The following is a 19,270-nucleotide window of genomic DNA, read 5'->3' on the forward strand; positions in this document are numbered from 1 at the left end:
TGCAGGCTACATAGGTACCAATCATTCATTTTGTAAATAGTAACGCCATGCAAAATTTGTGGGCCAAATCCCCTTGCGCTGCTGTTTCTCCCATGCGGGGTCCAATAGAAGGCCGAAGTCATCATGTAGGAACCATATTGCACCTGCGTTTCAATTGCTGTCATTTCGATGTCTCCTTTGGGAGATGCTTATTCCCTCGACGTACTCAATTTAATTTGCACTTTTCAATTAAACATACACGCACTGAGCAGTCAACTCTTAAGCCCGCAAAATTGTAGGAACACTGGTGCACCCGCCGCACAAAGTAGACTGCACTCAAACCCCTGGTCAAAGCAGACACACGTAACAGCATCTCGTTACATATGACTGGCTTGACCTGGGGCTATGAGTGACACTAAAAAGACTAGGCAGAACTAGTGGATATGCATGTATGCCTCTTGCAGATGCATCGATCTAGACTGCAAGAGTTCTCATCTACAAATCAATAAGGGTCACAAACAAACATGTGTAAGATATTCATTCCAATCAAGTCCTTGATATGTAGCCAGCCATTTGTGACAGGTCTTGGTGGGCACTGCCACTAACCAGAGGTCGCAGGTTCAGGATATGTGAGAAATGATCAAAATCAATGTGAAAGGCTTTATTCCACATTCACATAATGTAGAGCATTGTGTCATACTTCTTAGTTCAGTAAACATGTCCCTTCATGCCCATAAAAAAGTAGCCTCTTCAAAACAAATGAGTTGTTTCAATGTCATTTATTGAGACTTACAAAGAACAACGTGTCTTCATTGAAATGAATTTGACAGCTACAAATTAAAACAAATTCTCAATTAAGAATCAGGTGATTCATTTCGATATCTTTCAATAAATGGTTCTGCAATCTGTCTTTAATTTTCTGTAATGGACAAATAACAGTAATCTACAGATGTACAGTATTTTCCCTGATTTCTCATAAAGCTTGGTCTTACATATAGTTTTCAGTCCTAATCCACATGCGTTCAAACAAGTCTCTGTAAAAATGTCAGGAATTCCAATGGACGAAAGATTGGGAAACTGGAAGAAAAATTGTTGAGTAGTGATACGATTAGTGCCAATTGGAAACGATAACGTGACAGATAGGTAAGGGGACTTTGATTGAAACCGTGCACGGTGTATCGTAGGCCGATATAGTCCAGCTCTCATTCATTGAGGGAGGCCACTGAAGTCCTCAATAAACACAGCAATACAAACTTAACAAAAACAATATGGTGGAATTTTGGTGTTTGGCTGCATTTACACAGGCAGCCCAATTCTGATCTTCTGCCCAATTATTGGCAAAAGATCCAAATTGGGCTGCCTGTGTAAAAACAGCCTAATATATCTTAAATCAACCACATGATTACATTAAGGTTCCCAATCAATGTTTGAAAATTGTAATCAGACAATTTAACAGGGTGATTAGGATATGTACAATTTACTTAAACTAGACAGGGAACGTAGAATACTGAATGTTGTCCTCTTGACATCCATATCTTCTAAGCTAACGCAGCTGTGGAATGTTCTCGGGGTGTTGTAGGCCTGTAGATATACTGGTTATGGGATCAGAGTGAGAGGGTTTGGGCGTTGTGCTGCAGATTGAAGGGGGGTAGGTGAATTTGAGCGGGGCAGTGGTGCATTGGTTACTCACCCAGCATGCGTGGGACAGAGGTCGATAGCCCTACCTCCCTCCCTCCGTTCATCTGGCCTTTTGCGTACCACTGCGTCCTTAGCCGTTCAAAGCACAGCTGGAACGCCTCAGTTTTGAGCGTGAATGCACATCTTGTCTCACTGGAAATACCTCAGAAAAATATGCCACAACACAAGCATACGCAACAACTCCAGCATTCCCCAATCTGACCACCCTTAATTACAATAACTTAAGTTTCTTAAATCTGTTTTGAGTACAGGTTTAAAACCCATTTCTGTGATTAATTGAAGATTAATTTAATGACAATATACAGTGTGATTCATTTCAATTTGGCAAAATTATTCCTTTAAAAACATCAATAGAATTAAAGAAAATAAGAAAAATCCATGACTAATGTTGATGGGGGTCGTCTAATTTCGGAAAAAGGAAGATGGCCTCAGATAGAGCCATGACTGGACTATTTTACAGGCACATCTAGCGTCAACCCAGATCAGTTGGGTCTGCAAAAGGCTCAATAGTGTATGTGCCTTGTGGGGATTACCCTTATCAACCATACTAGTAGCAGTACTACAACTACAATGAGGGGAGTGTGGCCTCACTAACCCATTGGACAAGCCCAGACATTCAGGCCCTGGGTTCTTGTAAACTAGTTGTCTTGTGATAGTTTGTTGGGCTTCCAGCATCACAGACCTCAAATAAATAATAAAATGGGGTGCCTCGTTGTGAAGGAGGAGTGGGGTCAATGAGGGAAGTGTATGGTCGAAGTGCAGGCGTGGTCGGGGGCAGAGGGCTTTACCTTTGTGGGGACTGCGTCCACGGCATTGCGCGACTAATTTTCTTCCCCCGTCACACACAACATGGCGTCCAGGGACCCAGGAGCCATTTTAGCTGTAATAATTAGCGAGAAGGGAAAACGTAGCTGGAAGAGCAATAACAGTAACAATGTCATGCACTACAGTTTTAAAACATCACAGAAAGCCATATCAACGAATATACGTGCAATAAGCAGGTGCATGTTATCATGGTAACCAGAAAGAATGAGATAACGATTAAAAATGTTCCTATCAGAAATTAAAACCAATCCATAACCAACTGTAGTCTACAGCTCACTTCTACATCCAAATACTGTGACGCAGCAAGGCGACAAACATTTCTCATTCTAATGATATGATCGCCTTCAACTGTTCTTCTGACACCCACGGCGACAAACTAACAAACATCGCCATGAGGTTTGTGGCATGTTCTGAGGTAGGTGTAATGAAGAGCTAGGCTGAGACCAAGTGATAGAGCCCAATTGAGAACTGTTTGAAATGATCTTGTCATAGTTCACAGGAATGGGATAATCTTTGTTTAAAGTGTTTCCCTTCAGACGTGAAAGGTTGAAATAATTAGTAAATCCTTTGGAAAAAAAACATGGAAACGATTTAATATCATGTTTAATCGCATGTCTAATAATTAACCCGATAGGGAAAACATTTCCTATTTTAAATTATAAAAAAATACAGCCGCATGTTGTTTTATTCTCAAACCAAGTCACTCCTACTTTTATTACTTAAGCTTGAGGCTTAAGGTTTCAATAGGTTACATACTGAATAATAGAAACCAATAAGTTTCCATCAAACCTGGAGAGCCTAATGGCTCCATTTAAGACAATTCGTTAATTTGATGGTCCAATTGAAGTAAATACTCTCACAGAATATTATGATCAGGATCGCACAGGAAGTTCACTTAAACCAAAAGAAAACAAAGAAAAGGAAAATGTTTGTCCTGAACAAGGTCAAACCACACAATGTACTGTGTGTGAAAAGCCCACTAGTTTTTGTCCTTTGGAGAAAAGGTGAGGCCCAAAATGGCAGTTGATTACCCTCAGATCCTGAAAGGTATGCTTAAAGGAAGCCCTCTGCATGCACTTGCCACCAGCAGAGCTTTCCACATTTCCATTTAAACCAAACAGAGGTGAAACCAGTTAAGTCACTAGGCTAGTATTCATGGTATAATAATAGAAAGCATTCATGCATCACTGTCTGCAAATAAAAAAACGAGTTCCCCAGAAAATGCGAGTTTAAAGCTAGCCTGTCTAATCTTAAAGTGGTTTGCTTGGTTGGATTTCTATCTGATACATTTGATCAGTTCCAACGGGAGGTCATGTGAGACGTGGGGAAGGACTACATTCCCAGAGGCCAGAGAAAAGTGAGTTTTGCACTCCAGCAGACGTGTAATGTTGTTGCAGCAAAGCGCCTGGGTCTCGCTCCCAAAGCCCCAGACATTATGGAGAGAAAGTTTGATGACTGAGGTGTGAATGTGTATTCCTGTGATTGGTATAAAAAGTGAAGGCATCATGCTTAAATTGATCCCCTAGAATGTTCACAAGTGTCCACACATACAGTCACACTGGTCCTCATGTCCAAATTAGCCTACATGTAAGATACTTTGCCCCTTGCTTTACATTTTTTTCTATTTTTTTTTTCTAAACACAAGCTCTAAAACCTTTAACCATTTTATTAACCAAAGATCTACATACGCTGGAACATATTGGAACAGTGACTTTTCATATCAAGGTCTTCGTTGAAGGCAATATAAATTTAAAAAACAAAATCTGGCCAATGGAAAAATTAAGCTCTAAACTATATACACTACATGGCCAAAAGTATGTGGATACCCAAAATCATGGGTATTAATATGGAGTTGGTCCCCCCTTTGCTGCTATAACAGCCTCCACTCTTCTGGAAAGGATTTCCAGTAGATGTTGCTTCTAATTCAGCCACAAGACATTAGTGAGGTCGGGCACTGATGTTGGGCGATTAGGCCAACATCCCAAAGGGATGGGTTAAGGTTAGGGCTCTGACTGTATGGAACTCGCTTTGTGCACAGGGAGCTTTGTCATGCTGAAACAGGAAAGGGCCTTCCCCAAACTATTGCCACAAAGTTGGAAGCACAGAATTGATCTCGACAAACCATTACTGTATGGACCTTGCTTTGTGCACACGGAGCTTTGTCATGCTGAAACAAGAAAAGGCCTTCCCCAAACTTTTGCCACAAAGTTGGAAGCACAGAATAATCTAGAATGTCATTGTATGCTGTAGCTTTAAGATGTCACTGGAAATAAGGGACCTAGCCGGAACCATGAAAAACAGCCCAGACTAATATTCCTCCTCCACCATTTGAGCAAGTAGCGTTCCCCTGGCATCCGCCAAACCCAGATTTGTCCGTTGGACTGCCAGATGGTGAAGCCTGATTCATCATCTGGACGTGTTTCCACTGCTCCAGAGTCCAATGGCGGTGAGCTTTACACCACTCAAGCCAACGCTTGGAATTGCGCATGGTGATCTTATGTTTGCGTGCGGCTGCTCGGCCATGGAAACCCATTTCATGAAGCTCCTGAAGAAACAGTTATTGTGCTGACGTTGCTTCCTGAGGAAGTTTGGAACTCGGTAGTGGGTGTAGCAACCGAGGACAGATGATTTTTACGCGATTCAGCAGTCGGCAGTCCTATTCTGTGAGCTTGCGTTGACTACCACTTCGCGACTGAGCCATTATACACCTGTCCACAACGGGTGTGGCTAAAATAGCCGACTCCACTAATTTGAAGGGCTGTCCATATACTTTTGGACATGTAGTGTATGTGAACTAATGGCTAATTTGGATGAGCTAAAGTCACCTTGAGGACAGAGGCAAGGCTCTGTTTAAAAAAATGTATGGATCGATTTGGGTGCTTCCTTCATCGCTCAAAAATATACACATTTATTTTACACAATATATTTCAACTAGGCTTTTAACAAGGCACTCCTCTGGTATGGATTCATATTCTCGCATATTTGACAGATTATGGGACGGGGATGTGTAAGGAAGAGCTGTCATTACAGAGCCCCCAGTACGCATCACAACCATACACTTCCTTAAAACCATAACGACTTCACAATATAGATTACTGCGTTATGGGGCAGCGTTACTATCAAAGCAAAACCAGGCATACTATAAAGTGAAAAATCAACTAGTCAGAATTGTGTTTAGAAAAGAGAAGATGCAAAACAGGGGAATTATAAATGGGCAAACTTGCAGTGATGCACATTTGGACCACAACTACATCACTCAAAACCCACACATTCACACACACACACACACATTCACACTGCAATGTAAAGGGTTATCGGTGCTCTGGCATGTGGGAGTAGTCAGGGCGGCGGAGGAGGGGCTCCTTGTGTGATGGAGGCGGATCATACGCTCTAGCTGGGGCGTAGGTAGCAGGCGCTTCCAGGGTGTGGGCCTCTGTTGGTGGCGGGGCCTGCATTGGCATCTGGTAGTTGGGCATTGTGGGGGGCATCTGGGTCGGGGCTGGAGGAGGGTAGCCATATTGGTACTGCTGGTACTGTTGTTGGTACTGCTGGTACTGTTGGTACTGCTGGACCTGCTGATAGTACTCTGCATAGCATCTGAAGTTAAGAAAAGAGAAAGCCTGTTGAACACATTTGATCTGCTTCAAAATAACTAAAACTGCCTCAAACGTGCATCATGTACCTGGCAATGGGGTCTCTATCAGCAGCAGGGTCCTCTGGTCGGCCGGGTGGCGTTGGGAGGAGGGCGCGGCGTTTGGGGCGTGGCTGGGGGAAGGGCTGGGGCACAGGGTCAGGCAGCAGTGGGGTGGAGCGGCGTACTGGGCTGCGGTCCCTGTCCCCTGACTTAGTCCCCATCTGCTGCTCCGCTAGAACCTGCTGGCCCTGCTGGAAGAAGCGGGCCCGTGCTGCCTCAAAGATGGCCTGGGCAGTGGGTTCTGCACCCCCCATGGAGCCATAGGCTGAGCTGGCGTTGTAGAGGGCCGAGGCTCCGCCATAGGCCGGGTTGACAGCAGCCTGGGCTGACGGTGCCTCTCCAGCTGTGGGGTCATACTGGTTACCGTAGCCTTCTGCGTCCGATGTGGCTGAATTCTGATAGCTGGCGGCCTGGTTGGCTATAGAGTCGTATACCTGATCCGCTACAGAGCCGTACACCTGGCTGGCGAGGGCACCGTAGACCGCAGGGCTCACTGGAGTACCATCTGTGGCGCTGGCTGCCGTCATGCCCTTTAGCGCAGCGTATGTGGGATCAAAGCTTGTTGTGTTGTAGACAGAGTTGTGCAAGCTCTGCTGCACCTGAAGAGGCAGACCTGCAGCTGCAGCAACGGCAGCAGCCAGTACAGCAGCCTGACTCTGGTGGTGCTCCATATGAGGGTTGATGGAGGGGCTTTCAGTGGCATAGTGACTCATGATGGGGGCCTTTGCTGTAGTCGTGGTGGGATTACTGGGCTGCACATTGGAGAGCTCCACAGAGAGCGGTCGGCCTTTGAAGGTGGTCCCATGGAGAGCCTCAATAGCCTGCACTGCATCCTCCTTCCGCTCCATGTGTACAAAGGCATACCCCGCAGAGGAGGAGAGCCTCGCTGTAACCAAGCACAGGATGATAAGACAGTCAGCTAATGAAGTAACCACTAACCATGTTTACCATCCATTCTGATGAGTAAAGTACAGGTTTGATAAAACTCACCATAGGCCTGATGGAAACTAAAATTGTCTTAACTTTCCTAAATGTTGACAAAACACGTTCGACAGGATTGTATAAAAACTATTTTATGGTGAAATATAATGTGATAAACTGTGGTGGATATGCTTTTTTTTTTGCATAGTTGTTGCTCGAATAACCATCATATGGAAGTAAATTTGCACTCATGCTATGTTGTGCGGTCCTCCTACTACGAGGTGAAAAAAACGCAGTTTATTAAAGTTATGATGAACCTGATGAGCTTGATGCTTATTTCCAATACATTTCAAAAGGTCTTAATTTGGATGCTGGTGACAAAGTTATCAGTGATTGGCTGTCGATTAGATTTAATTGACCAATAAAAATGATCTTCCTCTTAGCCATTAATCTCATGTACCCTGTGTGTTGTATCTACGAGCTATAGGCTAGAGTGCACGTCCCAAGACCACCATGGACAAATGTACTGTTTATCCCACGAGTTTGTGACAAAACCATTGACAGAGTTAAGATACAGAACAAAGTGCATGATGTCATTACACACAGTTTTGTATCCTCAACAGACCAATTTGCTTAAAATACCCCTATCAGTATAATTTGAATACCAGTATTTGCTTAAAAATCTTTTGACAAGTGGATGGGAGGGTAGAGACTCACCTTTGACCTTATCACACTCCAGAACTTTCCCAAAGGTCTGAAAGAGCTCTTGCAGGTCCTCAGCAGAACACATGGCACTGAGATTCCCCACAAAGACCTTGGTGGAATGCATGGGCCTTCCGCGGGACTCTTCAACCACCAGGTTGCGGCCACGGAACTCCCGTCCATTCAGTTCCCTTATGGCTAGATCAGCAGCACCATCTCCCTGAAGATGGATGAAGGCAAACTGCCGGAGTACACTGCAGGTGACCACCTGTCCATATGGCCCAAAGAGCTGTGTCAGGTCCTCCTGAGAGGTGTCCAAAGCCAGGTTCCCCACAAAGAGCTTTATAGCTTCGTTCTTATCCGTTGACTCCATGGTTGGGTACACCTGGGGAAGGAGCAGGGTGTCAGTGACCTAGCTAGCTAATTTAGGTTTATATTTTAGCTGATGACATAGCTGTTATTAAGGGACGTCTTAAGAAAAACCGCATGCAACCACTATAGGCAAATCATGAATATAGTAGTTTAATAAAACGTGACAAGTAACTAACAATAGTTTAACGCATAAAGCTAAAACTAGTCCATAGTCAACATTAGAAAACCTAGCTAGCAAGCTAACGTTTGTTTCCCCCTCCCTTCTCGAGTCGAGGTGGCATCAATTCGGTGATGCTTGGCAACACCCGATCGGGAAACACGAGATGCTCATATCGTTACATGAAATTGCTGTACTATACACACATTAGTTGGTCGAGGTGTGATCAGATTTATCCTGGCTCGCTAGCTGGCTAGCTAAATTATCAATTCGGCGCGGATTAGAGTTAGCTTGCTGGCTAGCTAAACTAGCCATTTTGCGGTGTTGAAAAATAATGTTCAGAAGCAGTTTAACTAATTACATCTATTTGCAACTATTCAGAGCATTATGCACATTTTTATATCACATTGTGCATTCATAAAAGTTGCCAAGCTAAACAAATATTACTCAAATTTACACATACAAAAAATAAGCACACTGTGCATCCATCTTACCTAACGTGGTGCAATATTTCCAATGACCACCTCCGGTTCCGATCTTTGAGAGAGTGACGTATGATATTTTCAACAAATCACTAGAGCAGAAGTCTGGTTACATGTAAACGTTCATGGCAGGCGTATTACACAATGTCGGCTACAATCTTTTTCTACGATGTAAATGACCATGTTGTTTGAGTGAAGTGAGTTTTGCTTATCACTCCAGCAGACGTGTAATGTTGTTGCAGCAAAGCGCCTGGGTCTCGCTCCCAAAGCCCCAGACATTGTGTTACAACCATAGTGATCCTTGTGTTCGAATTCCTAATGTTATGCTTTCAACCATTACTTCTTGTTGTTGCATTTGCCTGGTAAATGATGTCAAACCTTTTCTCTAAAGTATCAAATTAAACAGACATTTACATTTCAATAAATAGGTTGTGTATGTCTGTAAAATATGTTAATAATTGCAACCTAATTTGGTTGCAATTGGTGGTGACCACTCGGAAGTTTAAAAATAATTGATGCAGATGAATTGTCTAGTCCTCCATCACAAAGTACAGGATACAGATAGATTGTAATTGTTTTTTAGAGGCGAATTTCCCATTAAAAATACTGTATTCGGGGACTGCATTGTAATTGTGTTTACGAGGCGAATTTCCCTTTGAAAATACTGTTTCAATTGAATTTCCGCAACGTGGTGACGGGCGCAGGCGTATTTAACCTTGGTTCAGGTTTGTTTCTCTCCCAAGTGTGAATGAAAAATATACGGAAGACAGCAGAGGAGTGCCAGGAACTTCTGAACTACAGCTTCACAGAGACTGGAGAGTCCCAGACAGATATCATGACGTATCCAGAGATCTAGGACTATTACATTCTCTATACTTTTGAAGTTTCAATGGCATTTGGAAATTCAGGGATCAGATGGGATTTACAGTAGGCTATTTAGAATAATCTCTGTCACATTTTAAGGACGACAGGGGATCGGTAGGTGAAGGTAAATTATGTCATGTCATTTATTTGAAAGTGTAAAACAAGGAACAGTTGCGAATATTTGTATGATTAGTGAAATCACGAAACCTGGCACTCGTTAACTGAAGGTATGCAAGAAGACCGCAGATCAAGGAAGTGCCGCGCACAGAGTGGTACAGATCGAGCAGCACGCAAGGTATGTTGGAAGCCCATACCATGTCCACAAATAGGATGCTGTAATGTTATTATTTATACAAATAAAATACAAAGTACATTTTTTCAATTTACTGAATGAAGTACCCTTTGATATCATGGTCAGTTATTACAATATAGTAAACTGTTATTTATGGAAGAAGAAAAAATCATCACTGGTTCCACAACATAAGAGCTGTATAACGCCATTAATGACCTCATTTTAAACTACTCGTTTGGCACTACACCTTCATGTTATTCTAGTGATACTGTATATTCAGGTCCTGGCAGGTAATTCATTACACCTTCATGTTATTCTAGTGATACTGTATATTCAGATCCTGGCAGGTCATTCACTACACCTTCATGTTATTCTAGTGATACTGTATATTCAGATCCTGGCAGGTAATTCATTACACCTTCATGTTATTCTAGTGATACTGTATATTCAGGTCCTGGCAGGTCATTCATTACACCTTCATGTTATTCTAGTGATACTGTATATTCAGGTCCTGGCAGGTAATTCATTACACCTTCATGTTATTCTAGTGATACTGTATATTCAGATCCTGGCAGGTCATTCATTACACCTTCATGTTATTCTAGTGATACTGTATATTCAGATCCTGGCAGGTCATTCACTACACCTTCATGTTATTCTAGTGATACTGTATATTCAGGTCCTGGCAGGTCATTCATTACACCTTCATGTTATTCTAGTGATACTGTATATTCAGTTCCTGGCAGGTCATTCATTACACCTTCATGTTATTCTAGTGATACTGTATATTCAGGTCCTGGCAGGTAATTCATTACACCTTCATGTTATTCTAGTGATACTGTATATTCAGATCCTGGCAGGTCATTCACTACACCTTCATGTTATTCTAGTGATACTGTATATTCAGATCCTGGCAGGTAATTCATTACACCTTCATGTTATTCTAGTGATACTGTATATTCAGATCCTGGCAGGTCATTCACTACACCTTCATGTTATTCTAGTGATACTGTATATTCAGGTCCTGGCAGGTCATTCATTACACCTTCATGTTATTCTAGTGATACTGTATATTCAGTTCCTGGCAGGTCATTCATTACACCTTCATGTTATTCTAGTGATACTGTATATTCAGATCCTGGCAGGTCATTCATTACACCTTCATGTTATTCTAGTGATACTGTATATTCAGTTCCTGGCAGGTCATTCATTACACCTTCATGTTATTCTAGTGATACTGTAAATTCAGGTCCTGGCAGGTCATTCATTACACCTTCATGTTATTCTAGTGATACTGTATATTCAGATCCTGGCAGGTCATTACACCTTCATGTTATTCTAGTGATACTGTATATTCAGATCCTGGCAGGTAATTCATTACACCTTCATGTTATTCTAGTGATACTGTATATTCAGATCCTGGCAGGTCATTACACCTTCATGTTATTCTAGTGATACTGTATATTCAGATCCTGGCAGGTCATTCATTACACCTTCATGTTATTCTAGTGATACTGTATATTCAGATCCTGGCAGGTCATTCATTACACCTTCATGTTATTCTAGTGATACTGTATATTCAGATCCTGGCAGGTAATTCATTACACCTTCATGTTATTCTAGTGATACTGTATATTCAGATCCTGGCAGGTCATTCATTACACCTTCATGTTATTCTAGTGATACTGTATATTCAGATCCTGGCAGGTCATTCATTACACCTTCATGTTATTCTAGTGATACTGTATATTCAGGTCCTGGCAGGTCATTCATTACACCTTCATGTTATTCTAGTGATACTGTATATTCAGGTCCTGGCAGGTCATTACACCTTCATGTTATTCTAGTGATACTGTATATTCAGTTCCTGGCAGGTCATTCATTACACCTTCATGTTATTCTAGTGATACGATACTGTATATTCAGGTCCTGGCAGGTCATTACACCTTCATGTTATTCTAGTGATACTGTATATTCAGGTCCTGGCAGGTCATTCATTACACCTTCATGTTATTCTAGTGATACTGTATATTCAGGTCCTGGCAGGTAATTCATTACACCTTCATGTTATTCTAGTGATACTGTATATTCAGGTCCTGGCAGGTCATTCATTACACCTTCATGTTATTCTAGTAATACTGTATATTCAGATCCTGGCAGGTCATTACACCTTCATGTTATTCTAGTGATACTGTATATTCAGATCCTGGCAGGTCATTCATTACACCTTCATGTTATTCTAGTGATTCTGTATATTCAGGTCCTGGCAGGTCATTCATTACACCTTCATGTTATTCTAGTGATACTGTATATTCAGATCCTGGCAGGTCATTCATTACACCTCCATGTTATTCTAGTGATACTGTATATTCAGATCCTGGCAGGTCACAGTTGTTTTTTTGTCAGTTATACGATTGTCTCATTGGGTCAGTCTTATGAGGTTCAATAGCAGGCCTCAGAATAGGCTATTCATTCTGGACATGTTTTATTGCATTAAACATATGAATACTCATTTAATAAGCTACTGGTTTAAATTTGAGATCTGTACCTCTCAATTGTTTGCTGGGTTAGATTAGCATTTTCACACACTTCTCTGTAGGTTTGGAGAGTGTTTTCACCAAGTCTCACCAAGTCTAAACTTGCCAGGCTTCTACGGAGACTTGGGCAGCCAGCCCTACATCCACCTCTTCTCTAGAATGGTGTTTTAGGCTCAGGGGCATATATACAGCAGCAGCCAATCCCTGGAAGGAAGTTGGAGGTGATAACAGCCTGTGCACATAACTACCTCTGTCAAATCTAGCCACACCTTCTCATATTCAAAGGGTTTAAAAAGCTAAGGCAAAATTATACGTCAGTCCCAGCAAGTTCACTGTTGAGGGTCGGATCCTTAGGATATGTGCACACACTAGAGCCACACACACTAAACACGTGTGGTGAGTCGTACTCAGTTGATGACATACACCCTCCAGATTACTCAGAGGAAGGAATACGGTTTGGGAGTGTCCCAAAAGGACAGAGAAGTAGTGGTCAGCACGGAACACAGAACATGATGCATGCTGGTATTACCAGAATGGAACAGGAAGGGTACTGATTATGAAGCATTAGTCTGCGGAAGAGCAGAACCTCAAAGAATGTGTTTTCTCTTGCTGGTGTTTTACCTTCAATGGGAAGCATCATTGTGGCAACATAAAGCATAACCACATGGTATACAGATACCATATAGTACCCGTGCTATATACTGTATGTCTCTGTTCCCCAGATGCAGGAGGACCCGGTGTATGATTTCCCTGAGCCGGTAGGGAAGCCGATAGGAGAGAGGCGGGTTTGTCTTCAGCGTAGCTCCCTGAAGAGCATCAGTGTGCTGGACCGTCTGCTTCTCACACACCCCGTCTGGCTGCAGCTGTCCATCAACTCTGCTACCGCTCTGCACATCCTACAGAGGGAGCCGCCTGGGGTGAGACCAGTGGAGGCTGCTGAGGGGAGGATGGCTCATAGTAATGGCTAGAATGGAGCAAATGGAATGGCATAATTTAGTTTGATGTATTTGATACCATTCCACCTATTCCACTCCAGCCATTACGACGAGCCTGTCCTCCCCAATTAAGGTGCCACCAACCTCCTGTGGGTGAGACACAAAACCGCACACAAACCACAACCTAAGTTTACATATATGTGTCTCTCTGCAGACCTTTCTAGTGCGCAGGTCCAACACCTCGCAGAAGAAAGTGCTGTGTGTCAGGCTTGCAGATGACTGCCTCCCCTCCTTTTTCAAACAATTTGTCATCCAGGAATTGGACTCCAGTGAGTGTTGAAAGAGAAAGCCAGAGATGTTCCATCTACAGCCCGTTGCAGTGAACGATGAGGGTCTTACTAATGATCTTATCATTGCATCCCCATTTCCCTTCCATTCACAGCTTTCTCCTTGGAGAGAGCTGCTATCAGTTTCCCTGACCTCTGCCGGCTCATCGCCTTCTACTGTGTTAGCCGGTATGTTCTACATCACAGTAGAATAGGTTCAGGACCTTTAGACCAATCAGACCTGTCTATAAAACCTACTGTATGTGCTGTATATTTCAGGGATGTGTTGCCCTTCCCTCTGGAGCTCCCTGAGGCCATAGTCAAGGCTTCATCCCACAAACAGCTGGAGTCCATCTCCCACATGGGAGTGGGTAGGTACCACAGAGTGGCTCAGAGGTCTGATGATCCACCAAGGTCTTGGCGATTGTTGAAATGCTAGCTGCCATTGTGTGCTGTACACAACTTCTCAACAACTCATCTCTAGGTTTCTGCCTTCTATTGAGTTTTTCATAGCCACTGTGCTTCTGCCTCTGCGTTCCTTGCTCTTTGGGGTTTTAGGTTGGGTATCTATCTGTGACAACTGCTGATGGAAAAGGGACATTCGATTGATTGATCAAGGATAGCCTTGAAGAATAATGCTGACATAGTTTTGCTTCTTTTTCATTCAGAGTTCTGGAGCTCCCCGCTGAACTTCAGAGGTCCACGCAATGGGCCCCCACCAGTGGAGGAGGCACCGCTGCCCCCTAGCCCCACCCCTGAGGATTGTGCCACACCCGAGGAGAGCCCCACCCTGTTTCAAGAGTTCTGCTCCATCCAAACACGCAGCCCCCGGGAGCTGAACTGTGGGGCAGCAGGCCAAGGGGCTCTCTGTTTCATCAACCCACTCTTCCTGCAGTTCCAGACTGCACTGCACAGACGCCGCCACCAGTTCAAACGCAGCCTCAAGGTGCGTGTCTCCACTGAGAACTCTAGCCCCTTGTCCCCACCATTTGCTCCTCCCCCTCCCCCACCTCTGCTGGCCAAGAAAAAGAGCAAGAAGGTCCATCAGGCCAGTAGAGCAGTGGAGGCCAGAGTGGAGGGTGAGGGAGGGACAGCACCCGTCCAGGAGGACTCAGACTACTTGCAGCCATGCTTGGTTCTTCCAGTTCTTCCGAAAAAGACCAGGGTCACACCCACACTGTCTCCCACTGCAGAGGAGGATGACTACCATGTGCCCATAGGTCTTCTGCAGGGACTTGGCCAGGAGAAAGGAGGTGAGGGGGAGGAATTGAGTGAGGAGGTGCATCTCTTGCTGGAGCAGAGATATGCTCCCTCCCTGAGTGAGCTGGACAGCAGCAGTTCCCTCAGCAGCTTGGAGGACACAGAGGAGAACTCAGAGCGACCTCCCCTCACCAGGGGAACAAGTAACCCCTCACCCCCATGCACCTCTCCCGCTCATCAGCCCGTCTCAGGCTTGCGCAAGCTTAGTGCAGCTTTTCTGTCCTTCTTTGTGCCTGAAAAGCGTGTGGCGAGGCTGGTGGAGGACCTGTCCCGTGACAAGAGGACTGCGTTTGGTGTCCTGGTGCAGGACTTCCTCAGGCAGCAGCGCGAGGTGATCAAGCCTCAGTGCCAGAGATCTGGCATAGAGCTACTGCAGGGCATCCGTCTCTTCCTCTCCCAGGCCAAGACCTTCCTGCTGGACTGTGGAGACCTACAGCCTCCCATTGAGACCATGGTGCATGATGATGAGAAAGGTACAGCAGACATTAGTCAAATGAACTGTCAAAATATGCTCAGTCACTTTAAATACAACCAGTACTAGCATGTTTCCCTAGTGATGATGACATGTGACATTTTATGAATGTGCTTGTTTGTGTGCAGACCTGGTGCTGGAGAAAGCCATGTTCCGCTGCGTGCTGAAACCTTTGAAAGGACAGATAGATGGGACACTGCAAACTTTGCATGAGCGAGACCACTCCACCCAAAGCATGGCAGAGAGCCTGGCTAAGGCCAGGGGAAAGACCCTGTTGGAGTGTTTTGGAGTGCGGGTGGGAGTGCCGGATGCTGCCGATGTGGAGAAGGTGCTGCAGAAGTTAGCTCTCATGAGGCGGGCATACTCTCCCATTGACAAGGTTGTGCTGCTCCTGCAGGTCTGCAAGCTCATCTATAAAGCCATGAAGGACAATTCAGGTGAGGGCTTTTCTTTGAGTGAATGTGATAGAGAAATAAACATTACAGAACCAACAGCTGCTATCCCTACCATCGTTGGTCTTGTCATGTCTTGTGTCAACATGGTTGCTCTGTCTTCATGAGCAGGCCAGGAGTTCGGTGCAGATGACTTCCTGCCAGCCTTGTCCTATGTCCTCGTACAGTGTAACATGCCTGAGCTGTCTGTGGAGGTGGAGTACATGATGGAACTGCTGGAGTCATCATGGCTCAAAGGGGAGGGTAAGGCTTTAAACGTGAAGTATTTATACTTTAAATGTGAAAATATTTTGAATAGTATGCGATGCCAAATAGCCATTTTGTAATGCTTGTACCAGGTGGGTACTACCTGACCAGTGTGTATGCCAGCCTGTGCTTGATCCAGAGCAAACCTGAAGTAGTACCCTCCAGTGGGCTGACCCGCGAGGCCAGAGACTCTTTGAAAGACTGGAGCCGGCGCCGGAGCCTCCAGGCGCAAAGCCAGAAAAACTTACGACAGCAACTGGTATGGCTCAATTCATTGATTTATTAGCACCAATACTGTATAGCAGGGGTAGGAAACTATACTGAACAAAAATATAAACGCAAAATGCAACAAATTCAAAGATTTTACTGAGTTACAGTTCATATAAAGAAATCAGTCAATTTAAATACATTTATTAGGCCTTAATCTATGGATTTCACATGCCTGGAAATACAGATATGCATCTGTTGATCACAGATACCTTAAAAAAAGGTAGCGGCGTGGATCAGAAAACCAGTCAGTATCTGGTGTGATCACCATTTGCCTCATGTAGCGCAACGCATCACATGTCCTTTGCATAGAGTTGATCAGGCTGTTGATTGTGGCCTGTGGAATTTTGAACTCCTCTTCAATGGCTGTGCAAAGTTGCTGGAAGTTGGCAGGAACTGGAACATGCTGTCATACCGTAGCATAGCATCCCAAACATGCTCAATGGGTAACATGTCTGGTAAGTATGCAGGCCATGGAAGAACTGGGACATTTTCAGCTTGCAGGAACTGTGTACAGATCCTTGCGACAAGGGGCCGTGCTGAAACACGAGGTGATGACAGCAGATGAATGGCATGACACTGGGCTTTAGGATCTCGTTACGGTATCTCTGTGCATTCAAATTTTCATCGATAAAATGCAATTATGTTCATTGTCCATAGTTTATGCCTGCACCATACCATAACCCCACCAACACCATGGGGCATTCTATCCACAACGTTGACATCAGCAAAACTGCTCGCCCACACGATGCTATACACATGGTCTGCAGTTGTGAGGTTGGGTCTACGTACTGCAACATGCAACAATGTTGGAGGCAGTTTATGGGACATTTCTGTAGTCAGCATTCCAATTGAACGCTCCCTCAAAACTTGAGTCATCCCTGGCAACAAAAGTGCACATTTTAGAGTGGCCTTTTATTGTCCCAAGCCAAGGTGCACCTGCGTAATGATTATTCTGTTTAATCAGCTTCTTGATATTCCACACCTGTCAGGTAGAGCATTATATTGGCAAAGGAGAAATGCTCACTAAAAGGGATGTAAACAAATTTGTGCACAATATTTGAGAGAAATAAGCTTTTTGTGCGTATGGAACATTTCTGGGATCTTTTAATTCAGCTCAGGAAACCAACACTTTACATGGTGCGTTTATATTTTTTTCAGTGTAGATTCAGCCACGGGATGATTTTAGTCAGCAGAACAGTTATAATTTGTACACTGCAAATTGACCACAACTAAGCCCAAAAAGAGATTCATTTGGGATATTTTCAAATACAAACTCATTTTTAGCTTAATTCCTTTTGACTTTACTGTCCTTTTTTTAAACCAAAAAACTGAAATATCCCCTTTCCCCCCTTACAGGCTAATTTCTGCCTGTTTCCGAACCCCACTGTAAAGAATCCCACATCTAGCAGTAATACTGAACAGAAATGAACACATTCTCATCATAACAGATGTGGAATAATATGCCACAGTAGAATATCTCTGTACCCCAAAGCAACCATAAGGAATGCTTGATACTGTTCTCCTGGGTACATCCCTTTTCATTCTGAGTTGCAGAGGTGTGTCAGGGTTCTGTTTCAAGATGGAGAGAACAGCTGGATGAAAACCCTGCAGTGGAGGGCAGGAGTTAGTGGGGGGGCCCTGACCCAGCTCTGTGCTGCTAAATTTGGGGTGGACAACCCAGAACTGTACAAACTGTACTGGCGGAGTGAGGGGGAGATCAAAGACCTCCCAACACAGGCCCAGATCCAGGACCTACAGGGCCAAGGCAGCAGTGGGACACCCCTCATATACCAGCAAGCCAACCAGGATCAACTCAAGACTTGCAAACATCAGACGGTGGACCTTATGGGATTACCTTGAGAGGTCCACTTTGGTATCCACACATTATTGACCGCTGTTCTTAAACCACTCAACTGCTAGAAATAATTGCTTTGTACTTTATTAAACTATTTAAATGAATTTTTTTCTGAATGGAGATGGCAGACCTGCCAACCCAGTCCAACTTTTTAGATTACCAGACGCGCGCGGCCCATTGGAGACTCATCTCGCAAATCTAGTGCGAAGGCATTTTAGAAACATTGCCTCTATAGCTAATACCGGACACTCATTCATTCTTCATCGCGCAGTCTTCTAAACTCCCGACTCCATTTAATGCCAAGATGTTTATATTTATTTGTGATTATACTTTTGTAATGCTTTTTGTGACGTAGATCATAATGAGTTAGTCTCAGGTTGCGTGAACCTCGTAATGTTACGTGGAAAATGGGATGCAGAATTAAATGTATCACACTCGAACAAATGCGACCAGTCATTTTTCGTATTTGCATTTCTATTCACTAACAAATGCGAGTGAACTGCTGGCACGTTAGAGCCCACTGAATGTCCGCCAACGTTAGCTTGAAACAATTCGTGTTTACCTTTCCACAACACACGGAGTCGAAAAGGGATTTGTCCATGTTTAAGTAAAACGGACAGTCGGCAAACTCAGCATGTCAACAAACAGAAAGGGCAGACACGGGATAGCTACGTCGAATAATGATGTATTCATCTCAAACTCCGTATATGTCTGTGTTGCAGCTCGAGAATCGGGATGTTAGATTTACTCAGTGGATTGATTTTTTATTCAAATGTAACAAAAAATCAGGCCCTATTCATTTCTACGTACTTTCAATTCGGATCTCATACATGGACAGAAAATGGCGTAGTTGGTACGCAAAATGCGTGCATGTTGGCAGGTCTGAGATGGCAAGGTAATGAGAAATAAATACAAAGGTCTGTGTAAATGA

General features: G+C 43.8%; 2 protein-coding genes across 4 annotated transcripts; one reads left to right on the forward strand and one right to left on the reverse strand.

Moving 5' to 3' along the window:
* Nucleotides 1-743: 743 nt before the first annotated feature.
* Nucleotides 744-8,941, reverse strand: LOC115147063 (RNA-binding protein 4-like). Of its 2 annotated transcripts, none has more exons than XM_029689053.2 (4): nucleotides 8,843-8,941; nucleotides 7,835-8,204; nucleotides 6,185-7,082; nucleotides 744-6,099 (listed from the first exon to the last, which is right to left on the reverse strand). In XM_029689053.2, exons 2-4 carry the CDS (start codon nucleotides 8,190-8,192, stop codon nucleotides 5,814-5,816), a joined length of 1,542 nt encoding a protein of 513 aa, XP_029544913.1. In that variant the 5' UTR covers nucleotides 8,193-8,204; nucleotides 8,843-8,941; the 3' UTR covers nucleotides 744-5,813. The 2 variants fall into 2 exon arrangements, with proteins under 2 accessions (XP_029544913.1, XP_029544914.1); XM_029689054.2 differs by having other exon boundaries at nucleotides 8,812-8,847.
* A 620-nt stretch (nucleotides 8,942-9,561) lies between these two features.
* On the forward strand, nucleotides 9,562-19,270 carry LOC115101447 (ras and Rab interactor 2-like). Of its 2 annotated transcripts, none has more exons than XM_029620937.2 (10): nucleotides 9,562-9,989; nucleotides 13,246-13,440; nucleotides 13,673-13,787; nucleotides 13,901-13,973; nucleotides 14,064-14,155; nucleotides 14,453-15,517; nucleotides 15,645-15,953; nucleotides 16,080-16,211; nucleotides 16,307-16,473; nucleotides 18,039-19,270. In XM_029620937.2, exons 1-10 carry the CDS (start codon nucleotides 9,924-9,926, stop codon nucleotides 18,342-18,344), a joined length of 2,520 nt encoding a protein of 839 aa, XP_029476797.2. In that variant the 5' UTR covers nucleotides 9,562-9,923; the 3' UTR covers nucleotides 18,345-19,270. The 2 variants fall into 2 exon arrangements, with proteins under 2 accessions (XP_029476797.2, XP_029476798.2); XM_029620938.2 differs by having other exon boundaries at nucleotides 17,841-18,126.

Source organism: Oncorhynchus nerka, linkage group LG19 (genome assembly GCF_034236695.1).
Source record: "Oncorhynchus nerka isolate Pitt River linkage group LG19, Oner_Uvic_2.0, whole genome shotgun sequence".
NCBI lineage: Eukaryota > Metazoa > Chordata > Actinopteri > Salmoniformes > Salmonidae > Oncorhynchus > Oncorhynchus nerka.

Excerpts from the sequence above, each read along its gene's own strand:
- LOC115147063 (XM_029689053.2), bottom strand. The coding sequence starts at position 8,192 with ATGGAGTCAACGGATAAGAACGAAGCTATAAAGCTCTTTGTGGGGAAC. Across the intron at positions 7,083-7,834 it reads GGAGTGTGATAAGGTCAAAG|CGAGGCTCTCCTCCTCTGCG; the intron begins GTGAGTCTCTAC and ends GCTTGGTTACAG. Across the intron at positions 6,100-6,184 it reads GATAGAGACCCCATTGCCAG|ATGCTATGCAGAGTACTATC; the intron begins GTACATGATGCA and ends TCTTAACTTCAG.
- LOC115101447 (XM_029620937.2), top strand. The coding sequence starts at position 9,924 with ATGCAAGAAGACCGCAGATCAAGGAAGTGCCGCGCACAGAGTGGTACA. Across the intron at positions 13,441-13,672 it reads TACAGAGGGAGCCGCCTGGG|ACCTTTCTAGTGCGCAGGTC; the intron begins GTGAGACCAGTG and ends GTCTCTCTGCAG. Across the intron at positions 15,518-15,644 it reads GGTGCATGATGATGAGAAAG|ACCTGGTGCTGGAGAAAGCC; the intron begins GTACAGCAGACA and ends GTTTGTGTGCAG.